The 15730-nt window shown below is 34.8% G+C and overlaps 1 protein-coding gene across 2 annotated transcripts in view; it reads left to right on the forward strand.

Moving 5' to 3' along the window:
- Positions 1-15209, forward strand: part of LOC148948091 (alpha-2-macroglobulin-like protein 1) — a 113331-nt gene extending 98122 nt beyond the window's left edge. For both annotated transcript variants that reach the window (XM_089095693.1, XM_089095694.1), the window contains exons 17-21: positions 2231-2375; positions 5857-6020; positions 6968-7180; positions 11710-11929; positions 14905-15209. In XM_089095693.1, coding sequence (XP_088951819.1) covers positions 2231-2375; positions 5857-6020; positions 6968-7180; positions 11710-11929; positions 14905-15098 — 936 coding nt within the window. In that variant the 3' untranslated portion in view covers positions 15099-15209. The remainder of the gene's footprint in view (positions 1-2230; positions 2376-5856; positions 6021-6967; positions 7181-11709; positions 11930-14904) is intronic.
- The last annotated feature ends 521 nt before the right edge of the window (positions 15210-15730 follow it).

Below are 15730 nucleotides of genomic sequence, written 5' to 3' on the forward strand. Positions count from 1 at the left end.
GCCATGAGGGCTGTCGGGAGAGGGTTTGTCATCCTTAAAGATATAATTTCCAAAACTTTCAACTACGTTGTAAAAATGGCTATCTAAAAATTTTGATTGGAGGTGTTTGGGGAAAAGGTGGGCGTGAGAGGGGGGTTAGTTGCCCTCAAATCACTTTCGAATATTAAAAAGGGTGCTAGCTCTTTGAATTTCAAATCGAATGAGCCCTTTTTCAAGTTTCTATGCCCCCAGGGCATAACTTACAATCCTTGCCCTGAGGGTTGTGGGGGAGTGTCCTCAAAAATATATTTTCTATCTGAAAATCAACTACGCTGAACAAAATGGCTATCTCAAAATGTTTATTGGATGTGTTTGGGGGAATGATTGGCGTGGGGGGGGGGCTAGTTGCCCTCCAATCACTTTCGACTATTAGAAAGGGCACTAGCCCTTTGAATTTCCAATCGAATGAGCTTTTTTTGAAGTCTCTACGACAACGCCTTCTTTAAAAACCTTATATGCCCCCAGGGTATAACTTAAAACCCTTACCCTGACAGCTGTGGGGGAGTGTCCTCCTCAAAAACATATTTTCCATCTGAAAATCAACTACGCTGAACAAAATGGCTGTCTCAAAATTTTGATTGGATGTGTTTGGGGGAAGGATGGGCGTGGTAGGGGGGCTAGTTGCCCTCCAATCACTTTCGAATATTGAATTTCCAATCGAATGAGCCTTTTTTGGAGTTTCTACGACAACGCCTTCTATAAAAACCTTGTATGCCCCCAGGGCATAACTTAAAACCCTTGCCCTGAGGGTTTTCGGGGAGTGTTCTCCTCAAAAACATATTGTCTATCTGAAAATCAACTACGCTGAACAAAATGGATATCTCAAAATTTTGATCGGATGTGTCGGGGGGAATGATGGACGTCGGGGGGGGGGGGGCTAGTTGCCCTCAAATCACTTTCGACTATTAAAAAGGGCACTAGCCACTCCAATTTCCAATCGAATAAGTCCTTTTCGAAGTTTCTACGACAACTCCTTCGATACGAAGTGCACGGGTATGAAAAAAAACACATTGTGCCCACATCGTTCTTTACTTAGGCAGCGCTAGCGCGCTGCCTATGATTCCCATAAATCTGTTTTCGCAATATACTTTTACTGCTACAATTAGCCGTTTATTAACTTTTCTTTGATATTAACATTAATGGTTTCCATTCGTGAATCAGCATTAAATGGCAATTGTATCTAGACAGTTTTTGTAGTTAGTTTTTTACCATGATATTCTGAATGACAAGCATGCAATCCACAGTATAAATATATATACACGGACAATAGAGAGTAGTTTGTTCAAAAATGAGACACATCATAGCGCGCTGACTGAGAAGTTCCTCCTTGGTATTCAGTCAGATCGTATGTAATGCGCTAAACATTTGTCATTGTGCGTGCGCGAAGAGGTGGAGTCATAAAGAGAGCTGTAGATCGATTTGTTTCAAAATTTTTTAATGAAGAGTATAAGACTTTTTGCAACTGTTCGTATATATATTTATGCTGTGACCTAATCTGAAGCCTAAGATTATGGTCTAATCTTAAGCGTAGTTAGAAGTTTAATGAAATATCTTTTATTCAAGATAGAATCTTTGACAATGCCATCAATCTGAAACCTAAAATCTAAATTACATTCATCCTTAGTTGCTCTTATAGCTTTTTAGTATCTTTGATCTAATGTGGATGCAGTTTGACGACATGTTGTTTTTGACAATACATACTTAATGACATGTTTATAATTTACAGTAAACCCAATCACAAATTTAATGAAATGTCTTTTTTCTAGAGTAAATCTTTGACATTGCACATGCAGTGACATACAGACAATTCGAAGACTAAAATCTAATCTAACTTCAAGCGTAAACAGAAATCTACTGACATATTGTTTTTCGAAATTGAATGTTTGACAGTGTGTAAAATCTGAAACCTTAAGTCTAATCTGAAGCTTAGTCAGAAATCTTATAAATATATTTTCTAAAGTGAATATAATTTGACAAAGTCAGTATTGTTTTAATAATACATACTAAATATTGGTGAGAGTTACTTGCAATTTGCAGGAAGAAATCTGATATAATCTGAAACGCACAACTTAATGCATAAATACTAATCTATAATTATCTAGTAATTAGTAAATATAGTAAAATATATTAGTAATTAGTAAATTAGTAATTATCTAGTAATTCAGTAATTTAATGAAGAACTTTTCTGTAGAGTGAATCAAATTTGACGACATATGTATCGTCTTTGACAGCTTACGCGTTATTAAAAGCTGGAGATACTGAAGCCGCACATATGAGAATGAATGAGCTGATCAACATAGCAAAAAGTGAAAACTCTTTGATATGGTGGGAACAAGGTTAGTCAATATTTACTATAATTATATTGATATTATATTTGTATTTAAAGTAACAAGGACAGGGAAATGGAATTTTGATTTTTTAACTTAGTTAAATGAAGCTTACATTACTCAACCGCAGGTATCTTAAAAATCATGAAAAAATGGGAATTCAATTTTTAATTAAAGAATATGTAAGAAAGTTTTAAAAAGGTATGTTTTCAGAGATAAATACACCTAAAACTTTTTTTTTCATGTCTTTGGTCCTTCAATATCCGAGACTTTTCGTAGAGATCAAACACCATTTGTGAAAAAGATAGTTTGTGTGGGTACTTAATAAGCTATTAAATATGGGAAACACGTTTTTTTCAACTGAAAGTGAAAAAGTGACTCTAAATTTGAAACAAAAATTCGAACATCTCAATGTAATGAACTGATCAAACAGTTTGTAGAAACTAACAGTCAGTAAAGGGTAACCCCCAGTAACAGTAACTGTAACTTCAGAAAAAAAGATTGTAGAAACAATAAACAGGTCAAATGGAACTCCATTTTATAATGGCTCCAAATTTGTAAGATATATTAAGTTTAAACCCACTTATTTCCGCTTAAATTTCCGCTTGAAAAAAAAGTTGCTTCAAAATTGCCGTAGCCAAACTGCTACTATTGTATCTTGCTTCATATTATTTGTAAGTGTTAGTTACGATAAAACCTGTCATCAGAGGCTCTTTTGTTAGTTAAATTTATTTTTAATATTTAAACTCATTATGTTTACATGGAATATTATATTTACATTATAATTATATCTATAATGCGACTATAGTGAAATAATGTCAATTAGAGTCATATCTATTGGAAAATTGACTTTGGTTTGGTTCTTGTTAGTCTTCTTGTTTTGCTAATTGGCTATACATGGTAGTGAAAAGTTTGACCTTGAGTCATCATTTCCTTAAAAATACTTTGTTTATCCAAACCACACCAAGTGACAATAGCCGAGTCGATTGGTGCGCTGGATTTGGGGTACCTTATCTGAGAGGGCGAGATTTTGAATCCTAGTGTACCCAATTATTTGGTTTGGGAGGGGGGTCAGTGGCTTGACTCTTTAAGCTCAGCTAGAGTCGACCCAGCTCTAAATGGGTACCTGGAGAAATCCGGGGAAGGTAAAAAGGATTGGTTTGTTAAAGCACAGGATGGCTGGCCCTCATTCCCCCATTGCACTTCCATTGCAAGAAGGGTCTTGAGAAGGAGATATGTACCGCCGGTTCGGACCTTAAGGGTCTAGTGCCGCGTCCATTAACTTATTTTTTACCATCAAGTGATAATATGTGCAAATTTTATGCATTAGGTTAATGTCTTTATGGTTTATGTTTGGGGGGGGGGGGGTCATCTGCTCCAGTTGACTGTTGTGGGTGGCTGAGGCTCTATTCTCTAGGGACATCAACTTTAGCCTGTAGCTCCTGTATAACCTCATTATTAGTCGGCTTAAAGGGATGTTTTTTCAAGAAAAGTTTTTTTTTATCTTATTGACACGATAGTCATTAAAGAGAAACAAGGTTGGGTTCAAATGCTCCGATGATTATATTGATTAATTGGGTAGTTAGGCCTTTTTTATGCTATATGAAGCTAAGAGAGGAAAGGAAATAATAAAGGAAAAATAAAATAAAAAAAGGATGAGAAAACGAGGATTTTGTCAGCCAGTGGCAAAACATGAAAACGAAGAACAGGAACATATTTCGACAAGGACCTCCACAAAGTCGTCTTCTGTGCTAAACAAAAAAAAAAAAAAAAAAAAAAAAAAAAAAAAAAAAAAATAAAACCTTTTGGAGTTTACTCGACAAGATGCGAACAGACACTGAATGAAACACCAAGCTGAAATCAATGAAAAAAGGATTTACCAAAGAGATTGAGCAAGAATGTTTTGCCTTGCAATACTTTTTGCTTGTCTGCAATTTTAGTTTTTATTAGATATGCAGATGTCATGTGTAGCCAGTCGGCTGTGCTCTGACAAAACCTAGTATCTACAAAAAATTAGAATTTTAGTTAAGAGTGTATCCCGCCTAATTAGACCACGAGGAATCCAATGGTGCAAACGAAATTATTCTCCGATGTTAGTTTCGTGTATATTACCTAGTATCTACACAGGAGCTCACCATTATTTTCGTGTCATACCTAGCATGTACATACTGGAAATCGACATTTACGCCAAAATGTAGTATCTGACAAATTAAACTTTATCAGTGAAAGCAATCAGTGAGCAGCACCATACAATGAGCATCATCACTTTATTTTTTAAATAAAGACGATAAAAATGCATAGAGCAAAACAACGTTTTTGCGTTTTTCTCGGAACTTACTCAGATGTAGATACTAGGTTTTGTGGGAGGACAGCCGCAGTGTGGTCTTAGAATGTATTTTTTGTTTATGCTTTATCCATTGGATAAAGTACTATAGGTAATAATTTATATATTGCTTTGTAATTAACACAGTATAAAAATAAATAATGGCAGAGTAAAAATAGACGCAAAAATAAACAAAAGAAAAATTTATAGTCAAAGGAAAAATTTGGAGAAGACGGCTATGAGGATATACATGTTAGTAAATCTTATTTGAGAATTTTTCATGCTTTAAATCTAAAATTGTATCAAAAGCTCTGAAATCTGTTACAAGCAACCAATTTTCTTATGCATATTTGAATATAAAATTTATCTGGATTTTATGCTATCAAAATTCTATACTATACTATTTATACTGTATACCATCTTTACTATACTTTTTGTGCTATCTTTAATATGCTATACTATATATACTATCGAAAACACTAAAATTTCTTATAGGCAACAAGTTTCTATGTAAATTTGAAGATAAAATTTGTCTGGATTTTATACTAGTCCCCTCAACCTTGTTGCTGGGTAACTCATTTGCTTAAAAAAGCTCTTTGCTTTGGAAAACGGGTTTTTGGTGTTTATTCCAACCCGTTTAAATGTTCAAAAAAGATCTCTAGGTCCACCTTTGACTAGGCAACCTAAAGCTCTTTGACTAGGCACCGCAATACCAGGTATACACAAAAAAAGCAAAAAAAACGCATTGACATTTAGAAATGTAGAAATTGGTTAAAAAATAGATATAAAAATCAAAAATAAATATACTAAAAACAAAAAATACATTTGAGAAAGTTTCATAAGGTGAAGTATTCCGCATTCTTATACCACTCATATAGTAGTATTTTTGACACCTTGTTTTTTCTATTAATTTTTTTTTCTTGCCATTATAGCTTATGACCCTTTGAAGATCATGGTCAAGACTGCAGTTTCGCTCTCCTGGAATAGTGTTTTTTGCAACTATCCCATTGTCGCAGAAAAAGAACAGAGTGCGGATTCTATTTTCTTGCTTATCTTACTAATGGTTATTTGTAGGAAGGTAACTACTAACAAGTCTTAAATACCCTTCTAACTTAATATGCATGCTTTTTTTTTATTAAAGATGTTAAAAATGTATATTTGTTTTAGGTGATAGTAAGGCCCTTGCTGTTGAAATGACCTCGTACAATCTAATGACTCTTACAATGCTAAGCCAGTTGAAAGATGATAATGAAATGAAGGCTATAGCTTATTCCTGTGTCCGCTGGATTTCGCAACAGAGGAATGGAAATGGAGGATTCTATTCCACGCAGGTATAGAATATAGTTTTATAGATTATAGTTATTCTTATCTGATGAGGATATATATAGTTATCTCTATTACGTTATCCAGTTTTATCAATCCCATATATTTTGATAAGTATGTTGGTGCTAATGATATATATTTCATAAACGGGTCCAATTCCTTGACAATGCTCTTGGGACTTCAAATTCTAATTTTAAAAAATGTAAATTCCAAGCCTATGTTTGTAGAACGTTGAGGATATGTTGTTGACTGATCCCATTAATTTCACTACGTTAAGGATATGTTGTTGACTGATTCCATTAATTTCACTACGTTAAGGATATGTTGTTGGCTGATTCCATTAATGTCACTACGTTAAGGATATGTTGTTGACTGATCCCATTAATGTCACTACGTTAAGGATATGTTGTTGGCTGATCCCATTAATGTCACTACGTTAAGGATATGTTGTTGACTGATCCCATTAATATCACTACGTTGAGGATATGTTGTTCCCATTAGTTGTTCCCTACGTGACTGATCCCATTAGTGTTTAAGAATTTATTTACTCTACGTTTTTCCCTTGTTCCTCATTCTTTAATGATTTACCAGGGCAATGATAGATAACGGATGATGGTTGAGCTTTTTGCTGACAAAATTAAAAAAAAAAAAAAAAAAAAAAAAAAAATCGTCTAGCATAAAGCGATATGTAACAAAAAATATATTCCCTTAAATGGTTATAATAATCCAAATGAATTAGCATTCTATTCCTGAATAATTTATGTTAAAAATTTATTGTAGAGTATTGAATTTAAATATAACGTTTATTTTATTTCATTTTTTTGTAATTTGTTGTCTTTGATCCGAAATAATGAAAAAATGAATAATAATATTGATGAAGTTAACGATAATTCAGCTCTGGAACATAGTATTAGTTTTATCTAATTATTTAAGCTTAACATTTAAATTTTTCTAGGATACAGTTGTTGCATTGCAAGCGCTTGCATTTTATACTATGACTTACCCTACAAAAGATCTAGACATGCTTTTGCGAATTGACGCAGAAGATATGGAAGAAGTAGTAAATCTTACTGAAGAAAAGAAGATTGTTCAGAAAAGACTGAAACTGCCAACTGTACCTACACAAATAGAAATATTTGCCGCTGGCCAAGGATGCGCAATTGTACAGGTAACTTCATCTAATTCCATACAATTCTGGTAATTGGTCTCAGATTACTTAGGTAATTAAGGTAAGAATGTAACTAGTAATTAGGATGCTTTATTTACAGGTGTGGTTAGTTGAAGTCCTGTCAAGCAGCCTTAAATTACCAATATAGTTGGTAATTAGGATGCGTTATTAATGATAGGTAATCACGCGATGTTCTGGTAATTAGTGTTCGATTACCAAGGTAATCAAAGTTACTTATAATAAGGATGAATTATTGTACAGTAGATTTTTGGCTAATTTTATAAATTTCTGGTAAATAGTCCTGGATTACCAAGATAGTTGAGGTAACTAGTTTGTTTATCCCAATATACCTTTGATACTGGTCATTCCACTATAATGGATGTATACTTTTGATAGAATTCTATCAAAGACGGTGACCTTAGACAATGTTTGGATAAATTTCATCAGTCCGTTGATTCAAATGGTTGGAAATCATCCTCAGTTTTTCTGACCTAGGTAGTATTGAAAACCTGATGTAGAAGTTCGCCACCTCCCCTGCTCAATGTGGGTACACTTGGGTTAATACTATAAGCGGACTTTGGACTAATAAACCCTAAGTCTTTGGTGTCTATTTAAAAGTATGCGTTTCGATGGTCTTTTGGGGGGGCTTATTGTGAGAGTAAAATTTTCCTTTGGGCACTGCTTAGGTGGACTCAGTTGCCCTTTATAGATCCTTTAGTAGCTTCATCTGACTTTCATGTTCTTGCAGACATTCCTGTATGAGATTCTTTTAATCTCCTTATTTTAGACTTTTCCCAATGTGTGTTCCAGTCTCGAGAGTCATTCTTTTGTATTGCAATTTTCTATTGTCATTTTTTCCTTTGATTCAATTTGGAAGTCCACTCACTGTCTAGTATCTCCCCTTCCTCCATCGATGTTAGGATGCTGCTTAATTAAAAGAATTTTTCAACCCTATCTCTAACTCCCTCTGCCTTTCTACCTAGTCCACCTTATTGTCACCTGAATTAGAAGTTGTCACCTTATGTTGTTTGGCTTGCACTTCATTGTAAGTGAGCCAGTTTGTTTTTTTTTAACTGTTTTGGTTTTGAGACACACCGCCAATAGAGCTAATAATTATGTGATTTGAATTTTACAAGAGAAGGTTATCAAGTGATCCCCATACCGAACTATAATGTTGGGAAGAAATTAATGCTAAATCTAACACTTCGTTACTTATTATTGTTATAAAAATGGGCATCAAGCTCCGGTTACTCCAGGAAAAGTTTTCTTCGGACAGGTAATCCAGAAGCTTATGTCTCCTGTCAGTTTGATCCGAGATTCGCCAGTGCGTGTGACACCCATTTATGTCCCCTGATAATATTGTAGGGATTTTTTTCAGTTCCACAAAACTCCTAACTTCTTTTGCCTTTGCTATGGCGCCCTATGATTGTGAGGCAAATAGACCGAGCAAAATTCCACATGTTTGAAGGTGACTGTATTTATAGCCGTTGTTGCACCATCCTTAGAATGGCAACTGGATGATATCCGAGTGTCTCAAGTTTTTTGAATTGTAAATGCTTGCTTTGGGACCTATGCTTGCCACATTATGTTAATCGTATTGGGTGTCCTTGACCTTTTCAATGCAACGCTGTAGGGCTACTACATCATCGCTATGAATATTTATCTCCTTAGAAGAAGCCCCACAAGATTATACTAAGCATATTTGCAATGGTTCAAATTAATCTACTAGTATCGTGACCTTTTTGCTTTATATGCCGGCATTGAACAAACTTATGTTGGTGATGAAGGTATAGCTTCGCCCCCACAACCAGTGGAGAGGGGGGAGTGTATCTTCATTTGTGCATGGTGGTTCGTGCTGTCTTCTTGTAAAGGGGTTCGAGAAGCAAATTTCTTCTAAATGACATTTGGTTTTCAGAAACTACGTTTCCTAGTTTCTTCAACCAGGTCCATGCCAATCATGTCAGTAAGTATATATTACATTTATTTGACATAAGACCCGGTTATAATTATTGTCTCACCCAGGAAACCTGTTGCAAACCGCTATATGCCAACTCCCTTTTCTGATAGCCCACACAGGGGATCCTCCACGCTGAAATTTTCACTGTGATATGTTTCTCGTCCTGCTAGGGCCAGGTATGCCAGCTCACCACCATGCATCAGCTCTTTAGCCCATGTGACCCTTTTCTCGTCCCTATGTTGAACCCTAGTTAGATCATCCTCCAATCTTGTGAACGAATTGTCGGGGCAAAAATCAATCACGCTTAAAATTTTATTGTCTATTACGCCTACAATGTAACGTACATCTTCTTCTTTCAAACTTTCTCCCGAGGACTGCTTATTAACCTTACAGAAGTGAGTTTTGCAGCCTATGTCTTTATTTCTTTCTTAGGCGAGCACTTCTCGGTGATGTCTACGGTTTTATCTCTGGTCCACTTTGTTCCATCCACAAGCTTCAAAGCAACTTGGGCAGGTAACCCTTTATCCTTAGAAAAAAAGGAAGTGTCAGCCATTAGTCAATGGTCGTAGGCTGAAAACGGCACTATCCTCAAAAGCAGTATTGACAAGAAAACTTCCCCTTTTCACTTCGAATTGCTCCTGAGGGTTTTTTTCTGCGCCTTCACCTGCGCTTGATGCGTCGATGAGGATTCCGCCCTTGGGCATGGCTTTAAAGTCCATGAACAATGAATCAGACAAATTACTATCAATTAAATCGTCCCAGTCCAGGCTTACTCTTTGCGGGGATGAAGGTTCGGTGATTTTAACAAACTTATCCTAAATAATTTACATTTCAATATAAACAAAAATATTCTTTCCTGATAGACATCGAGTCAAAGAAACCCATTCCGACTATCTTTGAGTGGAACCTCCTGCACATTACCTTGGCTTCCCCTCTTATTTGCCATCCGGTGCTCGTTGATAACTTCCGTGAACAGGTTCGAACAGGTTTGAGCCGCTGTACTCTTTTGCGTTTTTAGGCATAGACTCAGCCAAGTTTTATTCCCTGTTCCATTTCCTTCAGCAATGATCAAGAATCATGCCACTTCATAAAGTGCCCTGAACTATCAGTCCTTTCAAACTTGGTGGTATATGCCAAAAAACACCCCAACTCATGGTCATACGTTAGGTAGGGTGACCAGTGGCTCGGTGGTGACTTTGATTTCTGTTAATAGACCCCTTATTTGGGTAGAATGTGGCTTTGACACTGCTCTTATCACAGGAAGGTAACCACTACTCGCAAAGGTTTTGGCTTTATCAGTTTGCTGAATTGCTTCTAGAAAGGCATAATACACAGGATTTGAGGCAATACTAAGGATTTGTAAAGACTAGCAGAGTAACAGCAGTCAAAGAGAATGTTTCTCAGTAACATTGAAGCACAGGAGGCGGATATTCTACGAGACATAAAATTTCTATGTAGTGAATGTACTAATGATTTAAATAACGTTTTCATGTCTTGCTGGCCTTGCATACTGTGGAATAGATCTTTCTGAGCTTTTCCATCTCGAAGATCTCTTGGCATCCCAAATAGTTTTTGGGGAAAAAAGCAGTTCCGGGGATAAGACACTTTCAAATAAATATATCTACATGCAGACCTAACACATGCCAGAATTATATCGTCTTTAGATAACATATTTGAATAGACCGGATAAATAATTATTGAACATTCATGTATTGAACTTTGGAAGTGCTTTAGCGATGTGCTTGGATAGAACAGCATCTAAAAATACTAGATAATTATGAATTAGTGAATTAAGTATTTTTTAGGCTTCTCTATCTTTTTTTAATGTTGTTTCTTTGGAACGTTTTTGGGTAATTTCTTGTTTGTTTTGGGTTTCATTTAATTGTTGCTAGTACCTTCTGTTCTTTTTTTTTTTAACTTTGAAGTTTTATACGACTTAATTTTCTCATCTTTGATTTCACTAACTTTTTCGTTTTGATAATCTTCATTTAAAGAACAATTTTTTTACTGAGTCAAATAAAAAAAAATGTATTTGCATGTGAAAATTTTAAATAAATATATAATAGGGAATGGGGTGTTTGAAAACTCAAAACAACAATTTTCGATTGATTGATTTTATTTTATTTTTTTTCGTTTCTAATTAATAATCCAACTAGAAAAATTAATTTATCCCAAAAGCCTTTTCATTTTGTTAAAACTAATATTTGCCAATCATTAACACATGGAATTTACACAGGTTTTGAGCCACGTATTGACAAGTTATCATAGAAATATGGTCAGTACTGATACGCATATTCGAATTTCACCCAAATTGCCTCCTATAAATTTATATATATATATATATATATATATATATATATATATATATATATATATATATATATATATATATATATATATATATATATTAATATATATATAATTGTAGATTGTTAACTTTAATTTCTCAAAACTAAATTTTGTGTTCATGAAGTCTTTTGATTTTGTTCTATCTGAGTTTCGAATGGTAACTATTTGATTAATAACTTAATATTTAAAATCGCGGCTAAGATGTAGTCTTCTATACTTACAGGCAGTGCTGAGATACAATATCGCAATTGAATCGGAGAATGCAGCTTTTAATATTGATGCTGACATTTCAAATGACCTGGGGGTCTTGGCAGTTGCTGGCTGCGTTAAGTACGCTCATGAAAATGGCACATCGAATATGGCGGTTGTTGATATAGAAATTCCATCTGGCAAGGTCCCTAATGAAGATAGTTTAATGTTAATGAAGAATAATGTAGACAAAAGTAAGTTATTTTTTTTACTTAGTTGTCCCCTAATGAAAGATACCCTTTAAAAATATTCCTACGCAAGAGACTTTGACCCCGTCAAGAAAAAGCAACATTGAAGAAGTGTATTCCCTCAAATATTTCAAGAGAAGGGTTGGGAGGAATACAACTGAATTTTTAGCCCAAAGTTTCTGAGTTTTTGAATGGGTAATGCTTGAGGGTAGCATATACTTCTGAAAAATCTGACTCTAGAGAGTTACCTGCTCCCTATACCCTTTACCCTCTTTTTACCCTCCTCGGGGTATCTAAATTTTAATATTCAAAATTTTACGTTTTTTAGCCAGAAGGAAGCTTAAATGGCCATTAACTTCGTTGTTTTTTGTGGGTAGTCTTCTAGACACATTCTATTCTAATGAAAGCTTTTTTCTGAATACAATACTTTTTACACAGTGTACAATCGTCATTGAACTACTATCATGTTCATGTACCTTTTTTGCTCTTTAAATACATTTGAATGTGATGTCATTTGCATGAATAATGGTTTTTTTTTAAGTTAAAGCTCTAAAGTATAGTCAGCCGAAGGTTGTACGTCCTGCCCATGACCCACCAAAATAATACCATGCCCAACCGTGGGGAAGGTGCCCCATATTGGGAATCACGGCTCTATATAGTGCACTCCACTCTATGATGAATGATACTAGGGTCTAAAAATATTGTTGAGGATTTATGCATCAAATTGAGATCAAAACCCCTTCGCTCGTTAACTCATTAATTGCTATGTCTAACTCGTTAATAAGTTAATTTAACTATGCAATCGTCGAGTGAATGCGACTTCTGTTAATTCTTGGATCAAATGCAAAGATATTGAGTCGATCCAGTGATTATCTATCTGGTTAAAACGGATTGCGAATTGGAGAACTGGAATGTGACAAGTTTAGACCTCCCACGAAGTTCCCATTTCCTTTAAATCTTTCTTTATGATGTCCTCCCATCCCAGACGATGACGACCAGCTTTCCGTTTAGCCCTAGACGGTTGGCCGAAAAGAACAATCTTTGGCAATCTGTCATCCTTCATCCGCACAACGTGCCTTAGCCACCTCAACCGTTCTTTCAGTATAGCCCTAGAGAGCAGTATTGAACCACAATTTTCGCACAGCCTATTGAGTGTAGATCAAGTTGATAAAATTTTGTTTATTGAAAATTAAATATTTTCCTTAATTCTTGTTGAGATAGTGATTAACGGATAGATGCTACATCCCGCTAGACTGTGAACACAAGGAAGTGTTCTGCACTATTTATAAGGACATGGGCCAGGTTCATATCAAAATTGCCCATAATGACCACATCATGATTCTGTTTTTACAGCATCTTAACTGTTTCGAATAATATATCCATAAAAGAAGAAACGGAGCTTGACGAGGATTGGTAACTTTTTTCCAGTTATCACTTTTTTTGTAAATAAAGTGACATTTCAAGGAAAAGTTATTCAATACAGCCTTTATATTCCGAGTCAGTCGACTATTTATATAAATTGGATATTCAAACTGTTTAAATTGTCAGTCCTCCACGGCTCGTAATTTTAATGTGTTTAAAATTGAAGAGCACCTGGGAATATCTAGTAGGCTATCATTCTGCATCCTTGGAAATTTTAAGAAATTCCAAGAAAATCTGGCTGCTCTGGCGATAATTAGGGGGGGGGGTCCTCACTGTCCCTCTATTTTCGCTCGTCCCCAATTAGATTTTGAACAATAAAATTTTGTATTGTATTTTCAGTCAAAAATATGCTTTTTTGGTATTATCATTGAAATGTCTCCACTGCCAGTATTTTCACGGATTTGCACCAGTATTAAGCTATACTTACCAACACGTAGTCATTACATCTGATAGTGACAAATGTCACCTTTGACAGCTCAGTTGAATTACACTGAACTGAGATTTGGAGGCTCTTTGGGCCCAATTTTCGATTTTCTTTTTCTACTTGTCATTTTTTACTTAAATTTTCTGGTGGCACCCATGATGTTACCAAAACCCACCCTCCCTTTTCACTATTTGTGCCGGTAGGTATATGAACTTAATCTTTTATAACATAGTTTATATCTGTAATTTTTAAGTGAGGCTTTATCCATTATCTTAGAACTGTTGGTTGGATACAATTACTGTCAGGAAAAAAAAAAAAAAAAACAAAACACACCAAAAACATAAAAACGCCTCCGTGATTTTTCTTCTCAGAAAAAATACAAAATTTCACTTCTTCGTTTAAACTTTAGAAACGATCACTTGCTGTTTTGATGGTGTTTTGCAAATAATTTTACGGTTAGAATAAAAAAAAATTTAATAAAAAAATAATTTTACGGTTAGAATAACCGTAAAAAGCCAAATCTTTTAATGTGTTCATTATTATCAAAAATATTTTTTTAGGTTTCGGTTGCTGTTGTTGAGTAGTTAATAGTTCTCAGTCACTAACCATTGGATTTTCCTTTTTTCGTATTGTGTTTGTTGCTGTTTATTATGTATTTTTTTTGTGTTATTATTTTTTATTATTATTTATAGTAGTATTATTTATATTGTTATTATTGTGTTATATTTTTTGTTATTGTCGGCAATGCACAGGAGGAAAACTGTTTTCCACTTACTGCTTCTTATAACTGTGGTCGGTTGAGCTATTGTAGACCAAATAAAATAGTTAAAAGTATGAAAGCAATGTTGGCAAGGAGGCTGGGGCTGTTTAAAGCAAATAAAATGAGGATATTGACGCACTATTTTTTGGACTCCTCGAAGTTTACAGATAAACCATTCTTCCCCTATGTCAGTTTTTTGCTCAGTACTTCTTATTGTCAATTTGTCGGAATATGGCGTTATTATGATGTTGCCTGTGTGAACTTTTTCTAAATTGTACTTTCTGTATGCCAAGGAAAAAAAATTATAGTAGTTTGCTAAAAATACGTTATTTTGGGTATTAATAATTACTTTAATCTGTTTTATTGTTATTTTAGAAATCAAGAGAATTGACGTTAATGAAGGTCATATGTTTCTCTACTATGACTCATTGGATTCGACTCAACGGTGTTTTGATTTTAAACTTGACTCGGAGTTTGAAGTATCGAACTTGAAGGATTCTGCCATCGTCGTTTATGATTATTATGCTCCCCAGAAAAGGGCGAAGACTGTTTTGAAACCTCATTTATAATCTTTTTTTTTATTTATACAAGTTTTATGTTGTTTTTTAACTCACTTTTGATAAGTGAAAACTATATTGACTGATTTCTTTTTCTATTAATAAAGATTATTTTACATCTGAGATGAACCTCAAGAAGTACATTATTTATGAAGAACTGATTGATCAAATTAATTGATTTTACTAATTTAACAGCTTCCTCTTTCCCCCATTCAAACTTTATCTCTGTCTTTCACTTTCTCTGTCCCTTTCTCTTTCACACTCTAACTGTATCCCTCTTTCCTTAGTCCATCCCCTCTCTCCTCCATTTGCTTCCTTCTATGATTCTCTTTCTCTCTCCTTCCCTTCTTCTATTCCTTTTCTCTATCCCTCCTCTTATCTCTCTTTCTTTCTCAGTCTCTCTCCCTTTATCCTCCTTTTCTCTGTCACTATTACTCTCTTTCTCTCTCTATCTGCCCGTCAGTCTCTTTATCTCTATCTCTCTCTCTCTCTCTCTCTCTCTCTCTCTCTTTCTCTCTCTCTCTCTCTCTCTCTCTCTCTCTCTCTCACTCTCTCTCTTTCTTTCTCATTTCTTTTATAACGTGCAAAATACTGTGTGTTTGATTTAATTCTACTTCCCCCTAAGAAGTATCTTAGGAACGACT

The sequence above is a fragment of the Artemia sp. Qi Xiang Cuo genome, chromosome 10 (genome assembly GCF_049724085.1).
Source record: "Artemia sp. Qi Xiang Cuo chromosome 10, ASM4972408v1, whole genome shotgun sequence".
Lineage (NCBI taxonomy): Eukaryota > Metazoa > Arthropoda > Branchiopoda > Anostraca > Artemiidae > Artemia > Artemia sp. Qi Xiang Cuo.